The sequence below is a fragment of the Rhea americana genome, unplaced genomic scaffold (assembly GCF_003343005.1).
Source record: "Rhea americana isolate MKP2758 unplaced genomic scaffold, rheAme1 scaffold_49, whole genome shotgun sequence".
Classification (NCBI taxonomy): domain Eukaryota; kingdom Metazoa; phylum Chordata; class Aves; order Rheiformes; family Rheidae; genus Rhea; species Rhea americana.
This window is the reverse complement of record NW_028186634.1, coordinates 4,076,206-4,097,850: the sequence shown is the minus strand read 5'-3', so window position 1 is coordinate 4,097,850 and position 21,645 is coordinate 4,076,206. Positions and strand designations below refer to the sequence as shown.

The 21,645-nt window shown below is 40.2% G+C and overlaps 1 protein-coding gene across 1 annotated transcript in view; it reads left to right on the top strand.

Moving 5' to 3' along the window:
* The window catches only part of SCUBE2 (signal peptide, CUB domain and EGF like domain containing 2), a 43,842-nt gene that overhangs the window by 6,749 nt on the left and 15,448 nt on the right, over positions 1-21,645 (top strand). The window contains exons 4-15 of the mRNA XM_085317087.1: positions 4,113-4,238; positions 4,651-4,767; positions 5,575-5,664; positions 7,272-7,388; positions 8,372-8,494; positions 10,245-10,361; positions 13,658-13,780; positions 14,329-14,445; positions 15,053-15,139; positions 15,857-15,961; positions 17,199-17,354; positions 17,715-17,918. Coding sequence (XP_085173213.1) covers positions 4,113-4,238; positions 4,651-4,767; positions 5,575-5,664; positions 7,272-7,388; positions 8,372-8,494; positions 10,245-10,361; positions 13,658-13,780; positions 14,329-14,445; positions 15,053-15,139; positions 15,857-15,961; positions 17,199-17,354; positions 17,715-17,918 — 1,482 coding nt within the window. The remainder of the gene's footprint in view (positions 1-4,112; positions 4,239-4,650; positions 4,768-5,574; positions 5,665-7,271; positions 7,389-8,371; positions 8,495-10,244; positions 10,362-13,657; positions 13,781-14,328; positions 14,446-15,052; positions 15,140-15,856; positions 15,962-17,198; positions 17,355-17,714; positions 17,919-21,645) is intronic.

The window sequence follows — 21,645 nt, the reverse complement described above, 5'->3', positions numbered from 1 at the left end:
CCATCTTTTCTTCCCTTGAGTGGGCAGGTCTGTTGTATGCCAGATCATTTTGGTCTCCTCTCCTTTTCTGCTCATCTCTAGATCTTCTCTTTCCCTCTGCCACATATATGCCCCTCCCAAGAGTACACTCTTTATTAGTTGTCTTTCGATGAGCTCTCAGCAATGATCTAAACAGCGTTTGGCACCTACATCCTAACCTATCTATTCAGTTTCTCTTTGTATCTGTAATATAAAGAAATATCTCCTTCCCTTTCTCCCAATGGTGTTAAGCGAGTGCACACACTAATGCTTGAGAGGTACTTCCTAATGATCTGAAATATTGGCCTTTACATACRGAGCCAAAGAGTGAACTGGAGTTGATACAGGAGAACTGTGGAGGCTTGAGGCTATTGTATTCTTCCTGGTGGCCAGTGTAATGGGGATGCCTCAAACTCACCCACCTTTCCAAGTCAATCTGCTCTTATCATCTGTGTTCCTGATCACCTATCTCAGGACCCTGACATGGGACTCAAGGTCAGGAGAGGAGAATTAGAGGAGAATTTAATAATTAAAGCTGATCTTCATCTGATTGTGTTGGTCCAAAACACAGAGATGTTTGGAGGAGGTTTGATGCTTCTGCCTAGCCCCTGCTTAAAGCACATGAACTCAGGGTGTCTTGATGAGTTGTGCACAATCATAATTTTTCCTTTCCTTCTGGTCTCAGTTAGCTTTTCTTCATCTATACCTGGGAGGATTTATTCTGGGAGGCTGCTGCTCTGGCCAGCAGGTCAGCCAAGCGCATGCAGCTTGTTTCCATGTTTATTTAACTTATTGCGTGTTTGAAAGTATGAAAATTTAAAAGAACATATGGATTTTTCACTATTAAATATGCACCATGTCTTGCAGCTGCTATTGCTATTCATGACAAATCTTGCAGCTCTTTCATGTGGTATGCCACAGGGCGATAGCTATTTATGTTTTGGCCTGAGAAAATAGGAGTGATTTGGACCTGCAAAATGAAGGCCTCGTCTGAAATCACTGTGCACAGGGCACCCTCTCAGCTGTTACTCTTCCACTACATCTGTCTGTGGAGAACTGTGGTMGTCAGAAAGCTTTTTGCAAAAATGTTACCTTCGTGTAAGGCATGAAAGTGTGCAAAAAGGCTAAAGCATTTCTGAGGTGCCCTGCTCTGCTGGCTGTGTTTCTTGATCTTGGACTGCCTCTGAGAGTCTCTGGTAGCTCCTGTACAATTGCCTCCTCTTCCTCTGTCTTACTGACCGCCTGTCTGGAAGTGTCCTAACYGGAGCCTTAACATTCTCAGCAGATTGGTGTCAATGTCCCTACATCTTCTGGGTCAAGACGACAAAGATGTAAACAGAGATGATATGCATAAATGGTGAATTTACTGTGCCCTGATAGGGAAATACCGTGCTGGCTCTTTGCCTATGCCTTGCCATTAATAGAAGTGCTCAGATCTCATCAAGGTTTGGTAGGTAACTTCACAAACCTCCAGACATCAGAAGGCAGTGCCCTGGCTCATGCTCTACTAGGCCAGGCAGCATCTGGACTCTGCTTTCTTGACTGGGAGTGCTGCATGAAGAGATTTGTCCTGCTTGTAGGACTTGTCTGTCAGCAGAGTAGGATCTCCTGTGTTGTGKATCTGGCAAGTGCCTGGTGGGATGTGAAAAAATTTATTTGTGKTTTGGGTCTGGACCATAATCTGCCATTGGAATAGTGTGACCTGGGAGACAGTACATCCATGAAGGAGTTTACATCACACAGCATTTACAGTTGCACTGACATTTTTGTAAAGCCACCTTATAAAATGGAGCAGAATGGAAGATGATAATCATTTTCACCTTTAGACACATGCAATAGTTTCATAGTAAATATTAGAACTCTGTGTGGATGTCTCTGTTCTGTCAAATACTCTCTTCTGTCTACTCTCTACACTTTGGTTTCCATCATGTATCTTGTTATGCAACGTATGTATGCCCTGTTCTGAAAAGTGGATTTTTAGTTTTCTGTGGAGCAGTGATTGAATTCTGCTCACTCAGAACTGAACAATCCGCAACTCAACATTTTCACCATTTGTTTGATGTCGATGAACTTTACCAAAGCACCTGCTTTGGTAGGTACCTGCTGGAAAAACCCAACAGTTTTTCCTTTGGTAGCTCAATAGAGACAAAAAATAACTTTGTTAACAGAAACTAAGCTGCTAATTCTCTTACTGCTTTCTAACACCTCTGAGTTAGCAGACCAGATCATATTGCATGTTTAAGGACAGAAATGTCACAAAAACACAGACATTAATGAGGCTAATTTGTGATCTTTACGGATTGCCCTGTTCTTTGACTGACAGCACGATAATGGACGACAGCTTTCATGTGGGCTTTTTGGGCTGTTTCTGTGTGCTGCAGGATTTCAAGGGTCATTGTCTCGTTAGACTTCTACAGAGTTTTCACTGTGGGAAAGGAATCAAAAACCCAATAGAGCAGAATAATCTAGGGTCTGCAACATCCATTCTTTTGTTGTTTAAAGCTTCCTTAATATAGGAGGAGTACTGTAGCCTTTGCCTGGGATGGCTATGCATAGAACAAGGACCTAAATGAAGTGTAATAGAATAATGGTGAAGAGGTGACCTCTACTTGCCAATAGAGTATTTTGTTTCAATTAGTAATAGGGCTGCAAAAGGGGCTGTCTGTATTTTAAAAACATGTAGGATGTAGAACTGTTCACATGGCCCCTTTTTTAGCAGCAAGGCTACCCTGCTTTTACTCAACTCAGTGGAAGTTAATTCAGTTGATGCAGGATTAGGCCTTCAGTGGGTTAAACTCTTGTAGCCTAAGTATACTGAATCTGAGTCTACTCACATTAAGAGTTCTTGCCAAGAAGAAAGTGTTCTGTGTAACATGTCTTGTAAAAGCCAAATGCTCAGCCTTGGTGCATTTGATGGTGAAAGTGTACCCTCAATATACCTGAGGGGAACATTAAAGTCTCCTTCTCTCCCAATTTTGTAGCAATATAGGAAGTTTCAGCAAGGAGTTGAGGTGTACCATGGTCTACTATAGAAGGAAACTATTGTTTCATTTGGCCTAATGATCCAGTTTGATAACTTAGCCRGCTGCTGTGTAGTTTTAAGTTGTGTGTGTACAAATTGTGTTATGATCTTKCCAATGGCCAAGGCATTGATTTTGCTGAACCACTGGGTAAAGTGAAAATAATTTTTACAATAATTCTAGGAACATTTTCTCCCTGTTTAATTGCCTCTAAATTTTTGCAAGGGCCAGGCAAGATACTGTAGGAAGTRACTGAGTGTTGGTATGTGAGGGACTTGTAACTCTGAGGCAAAAATGACAAGATGCTTTTATGAGGTGAACCAAAAGGATGAAAGTTGCTAGTACTGCTTTTCTGTTTGGTTTCAGTAGGCACTGGCTTGCACTGCATTCTATCCAGCTAGAGAAACATACAGATACATAAAAATGTGTCATAATCCTGTGTGGGGTTATTTTGTAAGATATTTGTTGAAACTGGAAAAAATGAAAATGAAATGGTACAAACAAAAAGTTGAGTTGCAGCATAGGTACAACCTGCATATCAGTGTGGCCACTTGGTCACTGCTGGGGCATCTGCTCTGTAGGCCCGTAATTGAAATGGGGGTGATTTTTGTGTCTCTGACCTAGGCATTCCTGTGCCTGGTGGCAGCTCTTTTAAGCAGCGAGTTAAGAACTTCACTTTAGGCTTTGATCTTGCCAGCTGTCATCCACCTTGCAATTACTGGAAAAGGAGTTGGGAGGTTTTATAAATAGTGATATTGTTGACTGAGAAGACCAGATGAGAATGCAGATCGTGTACAAATCTAGGGATGTTACATTTGGACCTTGCAATCAAAGGACATGGGAACATAAAAGACCACAGCTGATGAGGCCGGGGGCAGGGAGGGGTGCTGGCTTTGCAGGATTGGACTGTCTACGTTTCCTGTCAGCTGATGCTTTTTGTCCTAATGCTGTAGAGCCTTCCTGGAAGAAACAGGTGATTCACTGTGTGTATCGGACTGATATTTTTATCTAGCCACTGCCTGCACACAGAGATGCTGAGGAAGCTGATGCTCTTGCACTTGTCCTGTTTTGCAGAAGGTATGAGCTGCATGAATAAAGATCATGGCTGTGCCCACATCTGCAGAGAAACGCCCAAAGGAGGGGTTGCCTGTGAATGCCGACCAGGATTTGAGCTGTCCAAGAACCAGAGGAGCTGCATTTGTATGCAACATTCTGCATATTCTTATGGTTTCCCAAACTGAATAAATAGTGTTCTGTTTGCAGTGGTGTGGGATTTGGTATAACGCTATAGTTTAACTATGCTATAGTTAAACTGAGATGACATACCTAAATTGTGTACATTTGAATTAAACCAGAATCAGTGGCTTTGTAGGACACTAATGCACCAATCTATTGGTTGCAAAAATATCTGTAATTTGGGAGTTGCACCATGATTCATGATTATAGGAAGCAGAGCTCCACAAGAGAGCTCTGCGCTGATTCAGTCCCGTAGAGTCCTTGAGAAAAAGAGGCATGTTAGGAAGGTGTGTTGGATGGCCAGGGACAAAGTTGAACATGGTCTTTCACAGATGCTGGAAGTACTTTTGAGATGTAACATGTATCTTATTTCTAGTAACATGTAATCATGGAAATGGTGGCTGTCAACATACATGTGATGATGCTGATAATGGACCTATTTGTGGATGTCATCCCAAGTACATCATGCATGTAGATGGGAAAACCTGCCTGGGTCAGTATACAGTGAAGAGAAGTACTTTTCTGTTGATGACTACATGACTGGAGTGTTGTGATATTGCTGTGTATGCGTGACTAGGCATTAAAAAGGCTTCCAGCAGAGGGACAACTAGTTGTGTTAATTTGGAATATTTTTACAGCAGGGGAATCCCAAGCTGCCCTTAGAGGCTGCTGTCTATCTGTTTGAGCTGGGCTAAGGCTCTGGCCACAAAGGAAAAATACTTGCTTGAATAAGTAGCTACCTAGTGCTGCTGTTGCCTGTAACTAGTGTTAGTGTCTCTGAAGCCACTTCTCCTCTAGGATATTTTAGAGTGAGTTTCTTGTATAACGCAGACCAGAGAGTGTAACCAAGCAGTGCTTGTGTTAAACTCAGGACTCTGAATTCAGTTAATTTTTGCAAGGCAGTTATCTAGTGAAGAAAAAACTTAAGACCTATAACTCTTCCAGACTCTGAAAGGGTTTGCTTCCTGCTGATGGAAATCAGGCGTAATTGGCCAGTCCTTGCATTATCTGTGATAGATGATGACAGTGAGTTATTTCGTAGCAATTCATGACAGTTCAATGAGCTTTTTTCGTCTTGCTACTGTTCATCACATCTGTAGTACATTTTCTATTTTGTCAAGCTTAAGAATACTAGAGCAAACATGAGTTGTTAAGAAGCAAACGAAAGTAAAATATTCTCATGGGTTTGACTGAAGGGTTTTTGTGCTCCTTTTTCTCCCATGTCCTCCTTTCTCTTCCCTGGATATCCGATGAGGTTTCTGGTCAGGGCACCTTTACTCACTTGCTCTTTGTCTTACAGAGAGGGAGGAGGCTACTCTTGAAATTTCTGAGGGTAACACTACAGGAGGAGTTGATGTAGACAAGAGGGTAAAGCGACGATTGCTCATGGGTAAAAGTGCCTATCTGAAATAATTTTGCTGTTTGCTAAAACCTTTTATATTGAAGAACTGCTTTTTAATGTAACCATTGTGACTCCAGGCTGAATTCTGCCTGGGAGATGCTCCGCTTCCTCTTAAGGAAGAAWTGTTATTCTGTGATGTTTCAGAAGCCATATCAATTCTGATTGTTAGTACGAAGTGTTGGGAAATTACTTTCAAAGTAGYGTGTGTTTCCATGTTTCTGCTTTATCTGAGGAGAGCAATAACACTCCTTTTGAACTACTGCTTCAGCCAAGTGATGGTGAGAGATGTAGTGTTTTAGCTGTTTCTCTTCATTTGAAAGATACTTCTGTATGGAAGAGCAGAACTGGGCCCTGTGACTGGCTGTATCTGGAAAGGCATGGCCATTTCGTTCTTCACTACGTTCACATCTGGCCCGGAATGCCAGCCTTCAAGGGTCTTGTACTACTGGGAAAGCACTGGCATGAGAAACAGATCTCTGTGGTCTCAGGGCAGCTGAATCAGTGGAYGTCTTTCTATCAAAAGCCCTTATTCTGAGTAGTCAGGGTGACTTACTGCACTTGTTGGTAACTGCTGCAGAAGGCGCAAAGATCTTGAAGGCTGAGGAAGAGAATGACAGAGGTATAGGTCTAGCACTGTGCTGCTAAATCTGTATTTTGATACTTAAATCAATAGCCTCATTTTCAAGGGCATTAAGTTTCTATGGTAAAAAGAAGAAAGTTGAGGCACTCTGTCTTCAAGTGGAGGTTAGATACAGTCCCCCAATATTGAATATGATAGATGATAGAGATAAGATGGAATAAAAGTCTCAGAACTTGAAATAAGTAGCGTATACTTCATACAGCAGAGAACAAGAGGACAAAGGAGAGATGCAAAGAGAGGATAAAAAAAACAAAGAAAATGATYTTTATAGCATCCTTCAAAATTAATATGCACTGGATAAAGTTGCCTTTGTCCAGACAGAAAAAAAGTTGTTAGACTGACTGAGGCACAAGAGGATGAATGCCGAAGTGTGAGTGAGTTCTGCTTAGYTGGATAGGAAGGGCTGAATTTTAGGGGTGTTTCCTGGAGAGGTTTGGCAGGATTTAGATATAGTTTGCATACGAGAAGTTAGAAGAATGTTTGTATTTAAGATGGCACCTGGGCTACAACCTTGAAAGATTGACCCAGAGTGGGTGTGATCCACAGTGACTGAGGTAGCATGCAATGATGGGTAGGAAGGAATTTAGGATATCTGGTTTAGTAATCCTGAGTGTAACCAGCTGTCCAAGTATTGGTAGGAAGTATCAGAAGAATAGGCCAGGATTTGGGACGGACTGACAAGAATAGATTTGTCGTCAGGAAGGTGGGAGTTTGATTTGCGTTTAAGGGCAAGAGTACCCAGAGAGAATGTGCAAGGCTGTAGAGTCTCCACAAAAAATGGGAATAGTTGAGGGAGGGATTTTGCCAATGGACATGTATTTAGTAGTTGCTCATATGTACTAAGCTAAGTGTGGTCAAATAACAGTCTGCCTGGAACCATGCTTTGTATCACATGATATTTCTTGTTTCACTTAAAATATCCCTGAGCAAACTTTCGCTTTATTTTGTTTGCTAGAAACATGTGCAGTAAATAATGGTGGCTGTGATCGTACTTGTAAAGATACATCAACCGGAGTTCACTGCAGCTGTCCTGTTGGATTCACGCTCCAGTTTGATGGGAAGACATGTAAAGGTGAGTTTTGTCCTTGGACATGTGCATGCCAACACCTTGCTGTAAGTGTATTTATCTCCAAGTGGAAGTAATCCAGTGCCCTGAGAAAAGCTGGGGTGCCTAATTAGATATGGGAGAGCACTGCAGCTAGGTGAAACTGCACGGTGTCCTCGTAAGGACATCCACTGTATCAAATGCATCACATGCAGAGCGTCTCTGCTGTTCTGCCCTCTCCCATTTCCCCCACCCCGATGGCCTCATTTTGGGAAGGTGTGGTGTGGCAGAGGTGAGTATTTGGAGATGTAGGGCTATATGGTTTTATAGGCATGCAGTCCAATAGTCTGTATATTAGCCACAGTCAGATGGCTATTACAAAAGTTTGTAAGTGCACATGAGACTGTAAACATGGAAGTATGAGTGGAATTACTTATGCTGATTAAGCAGCTCTAAGGATCATAAAGGTACTGGAAATGAGCAAAGGGACATTTAGGTGGTATGTTAGAATGTTTTTACACTTAGATGTTAGGCTGTTTTGCCAGGCAAAAATTCTGGAATCTCCGTGCTTGACTTAATGAAAATTACATGAAGAATTCAGTCCAATGTTGATGTGGRGAGGACAGGGTGTCTCAGAAAGTCTCCTCTTTCTGAGATTTCTGCAGAGCTTAAGGAGAGGCGACTGCAAGAGAATTTTTAAAAAACTGAAAGCTTTTAGGGAACATTTAAGTCAACATATTTCCAAATGGAATTTATGGAGATGTTCTTCTATGAATACGTGTGCCCAAATGTAATTGATAGAGATATGTTAAATGAAAGCAAATAACACTGTCATGGGGCTGAATGGGTGAAATCATTCTTGGAGCTGGATCTGAACTTCCTCGAGATTTGTAGTTGTTTTGCTAGGTTTGGTTTCTCCAACCAATTGGACGTGACTGTCTTTTGGATCCGGCAATGAAACTATCTTGAACGTACTCTGTTTACTTGCTGAAATGCTTCTTTTGTTACAGATATTGATGAATGCCAGTCCAATAATGGAGGCTGCGATCATTTCTGTAAAAACACTGTTGGCAGTTTTGATTGCAGCTGCAGAAAAGGATTTAAATTATTAACAGATGAGAAATCTTGTCAAGGTATGTGCATTGGGGAGGCAATTAAAGTAGGACAAATCAGCTTGGCTTGGATGCATACTATAATGATGAAGTGATAATGGACTCCAGAATAATTTCCATGCTTCAGTGTTTTTCTTTCTAAAGCAGCTGCTGAATAAATTAGGTTGGCTTGATACTATATATGAGGTTTATTTAATGACACAGTGAACTATTATCTGAGGCAAACAGAYAGCATCATGTTAGAAAGCTCTTTAAAAGGATGACACTTTTTTTTCCATCTATTAATGATCCTAAAATAATTTACAGGGAGAAACAAAAACAGTATCTCTGTCTTACTGACTAGTTCACAATTTGCAGTGCAATTAATTTTTTTCTTAATGAGACATTTAAATGACATGGATTCATTATTTAAAAAAAAAAAAAGAAAAGAAAACAATATCATGCGATCTATTAAATCATAGGCCTGTGGATATAGACTGGATTCACTATTCCCCTAAAGCACTATAGAAACATTTGATTTTTAAGATGACATGGATTCTCCCATGAATATGCATGCAAAGCGTATTTGATTTTCTATATAATGATTTGTATATGTAGAGTGAGTAAACCTGTTTAGGCTGTTGAAATACATTAAAAAGTAATTATCAAAATGATGTTTGTGATTTTGTCAAAGCTACAGTATGTAACAATGTAAAGCTGGTCAATCACTTGGGCAAGTGTATTTTCTAGACAATCAGCTGACATTTAGTAATGAATTTCAGAAAACTGAACTGACTATCAAAGAAACGGTTGCACCCTGGTGTGTGTTTTTTGTTTTTGTTTTTTTGATCAGAGTTAGAAGGACAAATAGTTATAGAAAGCAAATTTGCTATAGAAGTGTGGAATTTCAAGATTTTTGTATGGAAACTGCTTATTAATTTATTTTAGAGATTTACACCTCCATTTTTTCTCTATTGCTTCTGTGACTTTGCCTAGACTGTTTTCAAACTGGTGTCTTGAAGTGGGCCTGAATCTTATTAAAAAAAAAAAAAAAAAAAAAGTCTCGATTATGTTGATGGGAATTTTTATCTGGGAACATTTTTGTATAGCATACTTAAAGTACTCATAGAAGTTTAGGTGCTTTTAATGGTATAATTTCACCGAGACAATGATTAACTTGGTATACCAACTCTACTTTGCAAAGATGTATGCAAAATGATTATGATGCCAAAGAAAGTTTTCAGTGGAGAAAACATATCTTAGCAGGTTCTAGACACCAGCATTGAAGTCTATATATGAAGTTTAATGGATCCATGGGAAAAAATATCACCAAATTGTTCCAGTCCTCTGTCTTCAGGTGCATCTCCTAAGTGAGCGATTTTCAGCAGACTTGCACCAGGCACTGCAGGGTTAACTTACTGTAGGGTTAAAAATTTGGCACCATGCTTTTGCTAATGGGGTGAGAAGGGGGAAGCAGGGTTTTTTTTGGTAAATCTATTTCCTGTAGACTTTATCTGGACATTGCTTAAAGAATTGAGTTTCTGCTGGCACATTTCTTTCCCCAAAGAAGAGAGAGAATTTATTTCAAACATAATTGTTAAAAATATAACAGCAGTTTTCAAGTTTGACAAGAAAAAACTTGTCTGGCAAACTAACTGTTCTCTTAAAAGTTGTTTTATTATGTTAGACTCTTTGATGAGTTTCCGTAAATCTGCACATTTCTGCATCCAGCTTAGCTAGCTACTAAGTAGCCGGGCCAAAAGATACTAATGTATCCTTTTAAAACTTGCAGACATTGATGAATGTTCTTTTGAACGGGCGTGCGACCACACGTGCATCAATCATCCAGGCACCTTTGAATGTACTTGTAACAAAGGATACGCCCTCTATGGCTTCACACATTGTGGAGGTGAGTTTAAAAGATACTGTAGGCCATGCTGGTAGTGCTGTTGCCACAGGTCTAATTAGTGTCTAGGCAAGACATATGTCTATGCATGTGCAGTAGGCATATACAGTAAATGTTACCCTTTGCCATGGAAAGGGGACACAGCAAAAGTGAAAAGTCTTTGCCCAGATGATTTTCCCTTCCATCCCTGMATCAAAAAGTATCTGTGACTATTAGAACAAACAGATGCATTCTGCACCTAAGTTTGAATGCCATAATTCGACAGATTTTCACATGCAAAGTCTCAACTTCAGTGGAAAGTCGGTGGAATAGAGTTTTAATAACAGAATGCTCTGGGTGAGTTACTGTTTTGCAGGTGGTTCTTTTGCATATTTCAAATCCTCATGTGACGTCAGTGATAGTTAATTGATGCAGTAAAGCTAATTTATGTTGGCATAGTCCCAAATACTTTACTTTTKTCTTATGAGAAGAGCTCAATGAAAGAGAAGAAAATATTGCTATGAAGCTAAATGTGTGTCAAATGCGGATATTTCTGCTACAAATTCCTAGAATTAATATGAGAAAGTAACAGCAACTGGACACTAAATGGAAACAAATCAATTTTATATAAGCCCCAGGAAAGACCTTACAGACTACATATGCTTATTTCATTCTGAGGCAGAATGAGTATGCTGGAACTTGGAGATAACAATTCAAAAGTCTCTGTGTGCCTGGTTTGTTCTAACCTCTACCTCTAGAGAAGCTGCAAAGAAGATCACAGGGATACCACATCACTGTGTTTTATCCTGCTGAACAGGGAAACCTATTTGATTGGACAGGGAGTAATGCTGTTCGCATGTTCTAATTGCCAAAAGGAGCATTCCTCATGAATTTCTCTGTGTTAATTCCACTTCTTTTGGCCATTAATGAAGGAAAGGACAGCAATTTTTTGCTTGGGTACTAATCCTCTTCGTATTATGTTGCTGTGTAGAAGATGTTAATCCTTGTACCACAGAAAGTCTTTCATGTACTGGTAATCACAAGCTGTATCAAAGTTGGTAGGTATACTGAGTATATATGTTCTGGGCTATATGCAAGAAGCTGGTAAGTGCTGGAGATGGTAGGATGCCACTGCTCACAACTTCCTACCAAAARGTCAATCAAATCCAAAGATTTGGTTTGATTTTGTGCTGTCTTAGGCAGCATTATCAGTTTAAGGTGTTGTCTTTATCCGTCATTCCTCTGCTGTTCTTTCCTACTCCTGCTGTCTCAGTTGTGTGAGTAGCATGTTTTATTCCTGAAATCAGGTCTGCTTCATAATCTGGTTCACAGCATTTTCTACTAAAACATTGCCTCTCTAGAAGACGGAAGAGGTGAAGAGCAGTGATAAGAACCAGAAGGACAATACTAAGAATTTGCATTGAGAAAAGYGTGTGTAGAAGGGGGTACCTTTAGTTGCACAAACTTCCTAGGACTCACTGGAACTTGCAAGGGATTTCATGATGGCAGCTTTGTAGGTTTATGTATAATTGCCAGAAACCTGCTGGGGCTGGACAGGGGAAGGGAGTTGGGGAGGGAAACAGTCATTAGGGTGGACCTGAGAAGCAGAGACAAAAAAGTTCTGWAGTCACAAAATCGCTGAGATTGGAATGGACCTGGAGATCATGTAGTCCAAACCCCCTGCTKAAAGCTGGGCTGGCTGACTAGAACAGGTTGCTCAGGGCTGTATCCAGTCAGCTTTTCAGTATCTCCAGGGGTGGAGATTTCACATCCTCTCTGGGCAGCCTGTGCCAGTGTTTAGTCACCCTCACAGAAGGTTTTTTTCTTATGTTTAAATGGAATTTCCTGTATTTCAAGTTGTGCCCATTGCCTCTTGTCTTTTCACTGGATATTAYTGAGAAGAGTCTGGCTCAGTCATTTTTACTCACCTCATCAGGTATTTATACAAATTGATAAGATCCCCCTGAACCTTTTCTTTTCCAGGCTAAGCAATCCTAACGTTCTTAGCCTCTCCTCTTAGGTTAGAATCTCTAAGTCTGAATCATTTTCACAGCCCTTTGCTGGACTCGTGCCAGTATGTCCATATCTGTCTTGTTCTGGGGAGCCCACATTGGACATAGCACTCTAGATGTGGCCTCACCAGTGCTGAATCAAGAGGAAGGATCACCACTGTTGTCCKGCTGGCAACACTCTTCCTCATGCTGGCAAAGAGGCTGTTGGCCTTCTTGTCTGCAGTGCTGGCTCAAGGTCAAGTTGTTGTCCACCAGCACTCCCAGGTCCTGTTCTGCAAAGGTTTTTTTCCAGATGGTCAGCCTCCGTGCTTGGGAGGTTATTTCTCCCTAGGGGCAAGACTCCACGTTTGCCATTCCTGAACTTCAGGAAGTTCGTCTGCTCATTTCTCCAGCCTGTTGAGGTCTGTCTGAATGGCAGCACAATCTGGTTATCAGCCACTCCTCCCCATTTTGTATAATCCTCAGACCTGTTGAGGGCACACTCTATCCCATCACGTAGGTGTTAATGAAGATGTTGAACAGCATTGGCCCTAATACTGACTCCAGGGGTACACTGGTAAGGACTGGCCACCAGCTGGATCTTTTGCTGCTGATTACAAACCTTTTAGGCCAGAAATTCAGCCAAAGCTCTCAAAGGCTTCTTAGAAGTAGTAAGGGAGGGAACTGCCTGTTTATTTCTGTCCCAGCGGGGTTTGAGGTGATATCATGTCAGCAAGCAAGACTTCATCACAGGAATATATTGTGTTGTGGGTAGTTTCTGCTCCTACTGGGAACTACTGGGCAAGACCTTAAAATTGGCTAATTGAGCAGAAGGGACAAATGATGATATAATGGTGTTATTTGCCTACTTGCATTTCTTTGGAGTCGAATAGTGCTCTGATGTAATGGTAGATCTGTCTGAACATTTTGGAGATTGTACAGTATGAATCTTGTTCACRTCATCTATTTTTTTTCCAAATTTGAAATAGTAATTACCGGACACAGTACAACGCAAATTTGATTTGATCTCATTTCCATTGAGTTAATTTGTTATCCAGACTGCTGAGACTGGATCTTTTTTTAATATGTAAATTAAGGACATATCTACCATCTCCCCTCTTGTGACATTTGATCTGTTTTGACATCTAGCCAAGGATTTTGATGAAAACATAACTGTTTCAAGGTGGGATTCCAAATAGCATTCCCAGAATCTTTCCCAAACCACAGTAAGCAGGATTTGTGTACACAGTTATCCAGTGTTCTTTATTGGAATGCAGAGCTTCAACAAGAATTACTTTTTAAGAGTGTTTTTTTACCTTTCCTCTATAGATATTAATGAATGTAGCATCAACAATGGTGGCTGCCAACAGATGTGTGTGAATACAGCGGGAGACTATGAATGCCTGTGTCAATCCAACTACAAATTACACTGGAATAAAAAGGATTGTGTTGGTAAGGTGCATAGCAAGTATACTTTTCTACTCCTGATGTGTCTGATGGTCATGCGGTTATAGTCAAATCTGAAAATCTTGATACTTCCAGTGAAGTGGTGTGGAACATCATTCCCTGTATTCTGCTTTAATTTTTAATGAGGCATGATGATACTGAATTTGAAAATTGAAACTGGTTAAAAAAACCCCAAGCAAACAAAACAAAAAAACAGGAGATACTTTGAGGGTCTTTACTGCTTTCTTTCCTGTGCTTTTATCTAGCTCATTTTTCTATTTTGTTTTGCTTCTCTGCATGAGAAAATTTGCTGATGATAGCTTTACCTGAAAGAAAACAACCTAGGTTGTGCAACCCTCCTGTGATTTTTTTTTTTTTTTTTTTTTTTTTTTTTAGTTCTGTCTCCCCTTTTTTCTCCAAACAGAATTAATTCTATACAGAATTGCATAAGTTCTCTCTGATACCAGCTATACAAGCAGCTGCACACCTGTTTCTTAGTAGGGTATATGCAGATGTTTTACTTCTCCTGTGAGTGTTTGTTTTATCCTGTTTAGAGGTAGAGGAGCCGTTGCCCGATAATAACTCACCCAAGGTATTGCTGCACTGCATTAAGAGTGGTGGGAGCGATAGATGCTTCTTAAGCTGCTCATCGGATGTCCAGGTAGTTTCTGGTAAGTCGAGAAGAACAAAAACAAGTATGTGATTCTGTAGAGAGTACAAGAGTAGCAAACATCCTAACCCTCATGGAAGCCCCAAGAAATGGACGATCAACAGGGACCTTTCCTCTTTCACTGTAGATGAAGGGCTATATCCCTTTCAGTGTCCCAAGAAGCCCCCCTTTCCCTGTCTTTTATAAGCACTTTACCCTCAGATTCCCTTTTCATGACAACCCTCTCTTTTAAGCTAGAGAGGACAGGGCAGAATTCTCCGTGCTCCCTGGGCCATTCCTTAATTGGCCCCGAGACCTGCTACTGAATGGTGTGAAGGCATTCCATCCCTGCGTGGGGTCCGGGCTTCTGCCCGGCAGCCCCTCCGCGGGGGCAGGACACAGCACGCAGGCTTGGCTGCTGAYTGTGGGACACATGCTTCTTTTCTTCCTGAACTCTTTAGTTGCTTAGGAAGAGACAAACTAATTTGGGGTAGTTTATGGGTATCATAACTGAAAAACATGAAGATGATGGTTCAGATCAGCAAATTAAAAATGTCTTGTGTATCATGTGGGTCTTCAGTCTATGCATAGAGTCTGTGTCTTTACTGTCTGTATGGTCTGTCTGTTAGGAATACACGATGCCTACACCTTTATTTGTGGCAGCTCTTCTCAGCTTAAGAAAAAGCAGCAAAATACAAATTCATCTGCTTGGCTAGGTAATTACTAGATTTACCTATTGCATGATTTGATTGATTTCTTTTAATAGACCACTGAGAGAGAGAGATGTACTGTTAACTTTCTGTCCATTTTCCCTCTGAGTTAATAACTCTTTTTTTTACTCTTCTTTTGTAAGTAAGTGAATACAATTCATGATTACAGCAGGAAATTCTGATATTCCTTATAATGCTTCATCAGTATCACCTAAGCTACGACTTACAAATAAGAAAAGTGAAAAGGATGAGTAGTGAAATGAACAGCTGGGCCCAGAGTGTCATGCCTGTTTTTAGACATCCAATATGGATAGCACTAGCAATAAATAATGTGTATATAGGTTGAGTTGTCAGACAACGAGGTTTAGAAAGCATTTGAAGCTAAACAGATAAAAGATACTATTTTATATAAAAATGAACCAGTTTTTAAGCTGTCTGATCTAAAGTATTTCCTTTGATTTCATCCAGTCTTTTTTGATTTACAGAGTAGCAGATCTGGACTCAATCTCAATTTAAAAGAAAAAAAAAAGCCACCCAGAAAACAGTCTTTGTTCAAATTCCAGTTGTGAGTCAGCTTCACAGCAGAAAGAAGCTGGCATCTCTTTAGGTCTCTTGTGATGACCACTTTTCACTTTATATCAGCATTTTTTGAAGACGTTATGATGTGGCATTAGGGTTTTCTAGTAATTTTTGACAATAACGTGCCATTATTTCTTCCTGAAGATACCTCAGCCATCAAGATAAGCGTAACCTTTAAGTTAAAAGAAGGAAAATGTAGTTTGAAAAAGACTGAGATGTTTCAAGAAGGTCTGGAACAGATGATACCAGGTATGAGCATAATAATGCAGGTAAGCAGGTTAGAGTCGTAGCTCAGGGGTTAAGTGCTTTCCTGGTAGGAAGTGCACCATAAGCAAAACATTAGAGGGCTGCAACTTTTCTGCTCTTTACTGACCTCGTGGACCATGCTCCTTCCAGGCCATAATTTTAGCAATAGTTTGGGATGACAAGGCTTCCCTGTGACAACTGCAGAGGTTGCTTATATGGGGAAGTCTTGCTAGGAAAGTCCTTCTTTTTTGTTTAAACCATTCCAGTAAAGTATGTTCTGAGTAAAATCAGCTACACTTTCCTTACTTTTGATTTTTTTTTCCTTTTCTCTCTGCACCCCTTCTTTCTTTCCCTCTTATTTTATTTTTCCCCTCTTCCTTACTGTCTGATACCTCAGTAAAGAAGCCTCTGGCCTCTCTTCTTATGCTGACGCTGGTGCCAAAGTATCATTCCTCTTTTCTCTTCCTCTTATACTTCAGAAGCCCCAGATGGACACAGTGAGGTCAGCTCTTCCATCTGTTCCAAGGCAGAAAGTATAGTCTGGGAACTTACAAAGTCAGCAGAAAATAAGGAGAAGCATATTTAAGAAAAAAAGTTATTTAATAAGATGAATCTGCATGTCAGTTTGTCCTTAAAAGAGTAATGGTGGTAAACTACACTAGATGCTCAATRAAGAATGTGTTTCAGAACCAAAGCTTATTCTGGATATTTTCATTAAATAAATCTTGTTTCCTTGTGCAAACTTTGACAATAGTCTCCAAATATCCTGTGTATGCAAGCACTACTTGGTTTGCATACCATTATAAGCTAACATGTTTTTTCACATGCTTCATCTGAGTGCAAATTTTTTTTCCCTTGAGTAGCCTGTTTGGTGCAGGCAGTGTCGTGGTTTTAAGATGCTTTGTATAGTACAAAGGCAATTTGTTGGAACCCTGCTAGCAAAGCCCAGGGGATGAAGGCTGAGCACTACAGCTAAGCTCTAATTCTAGCAGTGAATTGTGCCTTAGACATAGTGAGCCAGGGCTTCAGCTGGACAAAACATCTGTAGGTGCACTGGACTGATGATTCCGCATGAGGGTATAACAGTTAAGAAACTGTCCAAAGTTTCTTGTTCACTGGCATCTGCCATTAATCATTTGCTCCCCTTGAAGTTTTTAAAACAAAATATACTTTGAGCACAGGTGAATGTCCAATAATATAGCTGGCCAAGCTTTTGCTTCCTTTAATTTTGTTCATACAGAGAGACATAATTCATTAATGGAGAGTTTCCACTATGTAAACCTAACATGCAGCTCTGGCAAGAAAGTTCATGGACCCTTCAGTAGACTGCCAGCGACTAGAGAAATTTTTATCACTGCGGACTTCGAGCTTGAAACAAGCCATAAGGAGGTGACAGGTTGGTTGGAAAATAATCCAAGGTGTGCAGTTTGAAGCTTCTTAACATTTACTGCTTAATTTCTGTATTTTTCATTCTATCTTTATGCAAAATAATTAAAGTATCTCCTGTTTTGAAAACTAATTTTTCTGCTTCAAAAAGGGTAAAGGATGATGATAGATTCTGAAAATCAAAGAGATGCCCATAGATAAAAACTTCTGGTCTGATTAATTTTCTTCTGGCCTGCTGGTGTTGTCCTTAAAGATTTCAGACTTGTTCACAGAAGTTGCCTTCTCAGTGATATGCACTGGTTGGTCTTTTCAATCGATGGATTTCTGTGCATGATCAGTTATAGCAGTTTTCACCCTTGATACTTTTCAGATACATGTGATGTGCGTTGTGCACGGAAAAAGACTGAAAAGAGGTTCCGTAAAACCGTTCGAACATTACGGAAGGCGGTCAGCAGAGACCATTTCCGTGTTCGTGTGTCTGGCGTGGACCATGAAGTAGCGAAAAAGTCTCTCAAGCTATCAGAGCCACAAGAATCATGTGGTGTAGGACAGATGCATGTGGGTAACAGATGTGGTGAGTAAACAAATTAGGAACAAACTCTTGTATTTGTTTTGCTTGTTTTGCACRGGTCTAGTAAGTGTGAAGGGATGGATTGTGGGAAGTTTGTCCAGGAGAGAGGACAGCTGTGTGGAGTAGTGGAAGTTGCTGTTTGGGGTACTGATAGCCCCCCTCTATCTTTTTTTCTATTAATAATTGCTGTGTTACAGAGTAGAAAGAGAGATCAGTGCTTTGCACTTTGTTATAAATGATGCTCAGTAAGCTACAAGGTAGAAAATTTGGGTTAACATCAGACACCAGTTGCCTTGAGATCACCAATGTTATTTATGAAAGACTGCCTTTAATATGTAGTGGGACATTGTGCTTCTAAACTAGTGAACATTTCATCTCTCCCTTGTTCCAAAGAAATGGCTGAGCAGATTTTGCTAGTTGCCTTCTCTTTGCTGATTAAACTTTAAATGCTAGAGACTCTTCCTGGCAGAGTTATAAATGCATGGAGAATACGGTTTTTTACAGGCCAGTATTGAGCAGATCTTAATTATCATGGCACAGGAGGGCACCACTATAATGCAGTCCGTGATAAATGCTTCCAAAGCACAAAAGTTAAGGAGACGGGTCAGATGTTATCTTAACAGGGGTCTAACAACCATGACGGCTAATTCTGACTGCACATGGCATGGAGCGTGTAAGTGCTTTAGTGAATCAGCAAGCCTTTAAAATGCCTGTCAGACTGAATTAGCACATCTTCTAGCAGCAACCCATTCAGCGTCAGAATAGATTTTCCTATCTGATTTTGCTAATTCTTGAAAAACTTGGATTCATGTAACAGAAGAATTAGCTGGTGATATTTGAAACCTCTGTCAAAGCCACATCCTTCTCATGTGAATTTGCTGTGATCAAATGAGCATGAAACTTACACCTCAGCCTTTTCTTCTTTGGACACTGAGAAATTCTTTCTCTTTCACTTGCATGTTCCCCACATATTTTGATTAGATTTATAGAAACTTAGTATCTTTCAAACCTCTCTGCCTTCTTTGTCAAATTTCTGGAAGTTGGACAAAGTTCACTAACTGCTGAGGAGGCATAAAGTGTGCACACACAGGCAGCGTTGTTACATAAGCCTCATTTTCTTAGGAAAACTGTCCTAGGGTTATGGTAAAGACAGCATGAGGTGGTGGCTGCTGCTGCTTCTCTTACTGCCAGTCAGAAGTAGCTAAGAAATAGAATGGGAAGAAGAGAATAGAATGGAAATAGAGTAGAAGAAGAGGAAGAAGCTAATTCAGGGATATGGATGGGAGAATAAGTTTGTTGAATCTGATTGTTTTGCAGAGCTGCTGAGAACTTTTGGGCAAGATTGAACCCCTGTTTATCTAGACATGCTAATGATTCTAGGGAGAAAATGACTGTGGCAAGAAATATCAGGTCAGCAGTTGGCAGATGTGATCTCAGGGCAGGAAGAGCACTTTGGCAAAAGGATTTTGCCTATTCTGCTCTGAGGAGCAGGAAACAGTGAAGGAACAAAGTAAGTTTAGGGTCTTGCAAGCCTTCTATGATGCAAATAGTGAGAGAAGTACAACATTCAATTCACTTTTTTTCAAATATATATTTTAAAACAAAATACTTGGAGTCTGACAAGGTTTGATACAGCTTTATTGCTTGAGACAGTCCTATAATGGTCTTCCTCCTGTGACAGATTCCTCTTGGCAGAGCACTGTCTGAAACATTAGATGCATCTGTGCAAGAGGGAAAGTCCAACTGCTGCTAGCTCCTGGCAGTTTTTTTCTTAGGTAACCAGCCTACAATTGCAGTACTAAGCTAAACTGCATTTGGCCTTCCAGTTTTGGTGAGGTAGTATTTTTCCTGATTTTGATGTTTTAACTCTTACTGTCCACAGTGGGACACAGTGTAGAATAAAAGCTCCAGAAAGGCACCAGGAACAGATTAGACATGATTGCCGAGGTAGTTTGTCTTCTGAGCATGCCAAATAGGTGCCTGTGTACGTCCAATGTTCTTTAAACAGCTGTTTTTGAAGGTAAAAGGGAATTCACTGTTGATTCCAAAGAATGGCACATTTCATTTCAAGTTTGTTGTTTAACATAGATTTCTGTCTGGGATTTTCTGATCCTTTTGAGGTCCAAGTATTCTGGTTGAATTTGTCTACTTTGCCGCATCAGAATTCTGTGCTAATGAGTAGGGATATATAGCACTTCATTGAATTTACATGAGCTAGTGCTATGAATGGCTTCAGAGAAACAGTCAGTGGTAGGTCTCTTAATTTATATCACAGGAAATGCATATATTACAATGGAATCTTGGTCAGCCTTTCCAGGGAGTTGGACTGTCATAGCAGGAGGGTGATCCTTCCACACTAAAGTAAATTTTGCACCAAAAAACATGCAGTTTTGACTGAGAGTGCTTCAGACTGAACTCTCCGGGGATTCAGGAAGTGCTAAATGCTCCTTCGAAAGGTGGAGATTTGTCTAGGGAAGCAATAGCTTTGTCTTCTGAAGAATTAGCCCAGTTACCTTGACTAACTGGGCTGCAATTACTGGTTCCACGGTATGAGGTAGACTTTAGACAGGTTTCACAGCCAAAAACCAAACTGTTTAATTACTGGCAACTTCCTATTGAAGTCTGATTTGCTAGGAACATCCATACTGAAAGAGATGAAGTTGATATCTTTTGAGGGCCTTTTGTCCCCAAGCATTTTCCACTGAGAGAGAAGCAGCTAAGCAATTTAACTGCTTTTTCCATTGCTTCGTATACTATGATACATTGATCACATCCCATGTAGCTGAAAGTTTTGTTTGGTGTTTTTTGTGTTGGATGCATGAATATTTTAAGTGATGAATTAAGCAAGGCAGAGGAAAAGACCATTTCCTGACCTCCTCACTGTGTAGAAGGACACATAAGAATGCCCTTGTTGCACTGTAGTCACAGGTGGTTTCATCCAGAGGGCTCAGTCACTTCAGAGAACAGCAAGCATGATCAGCACTGGCATGGGCACTGCTCTGCAGTACAGATTGAGCGATTTATTTTGTGTGGCAGATGTTGTTGCATKTCATTGCTCAGCACTTAGCAGTTTTGTCCCCTTAGTTTAGAGGATGCAAACAAAACATTAATATTTCATAGAAAAGTGTTTGTTAAAGTTTGGACTATTATGATACTGGGATTATAAAAATGTGAAGAWGATGTTTGTAGAGAAAAGCAAAGTACTACCTGTCTATGCAGCTGTCACAATTTGTAGTTGTGTTTTCAYACAGAGAACTATTTGTTGCATTTATTTTTTACTTTTTTATAAAACTGTCAAGAAATAAAGAAATAAGTTATCAAGCACCAGAGACATTGCTATTCTCTTTGCTACCCTGCTTGTTCTCACTCGTTGTTTAAGACGTAAATCCTTAAGATACATCAGTATCTCATGTGACCAAAGTGTGTGAACTGCTTAAAAAACCCAATAACTTCAAGGATGCTGCTTCAGCATCAGTTTGCATCAGTTGTTTGTGTTTTTTCTTATAAAGTCAAGGCATGGTTCTTAAGAAAATGGTGAGATAGTGGATCGTGACCTCCTTTATGAGGTTCACCTTCTTAGCCACTGAGTACTACATTTGTCTACAGGAGCAAATGCTCAAAGGCTAATGTGTTGAAAAGAGGGGAAGAGCCTTTAAATGTCTTTGTAACTATTAATCCTGGTTCCCCGTGGGCCTCTCTTTCTTTTTTTTCTCCTCTTTCTTTTCTTTCT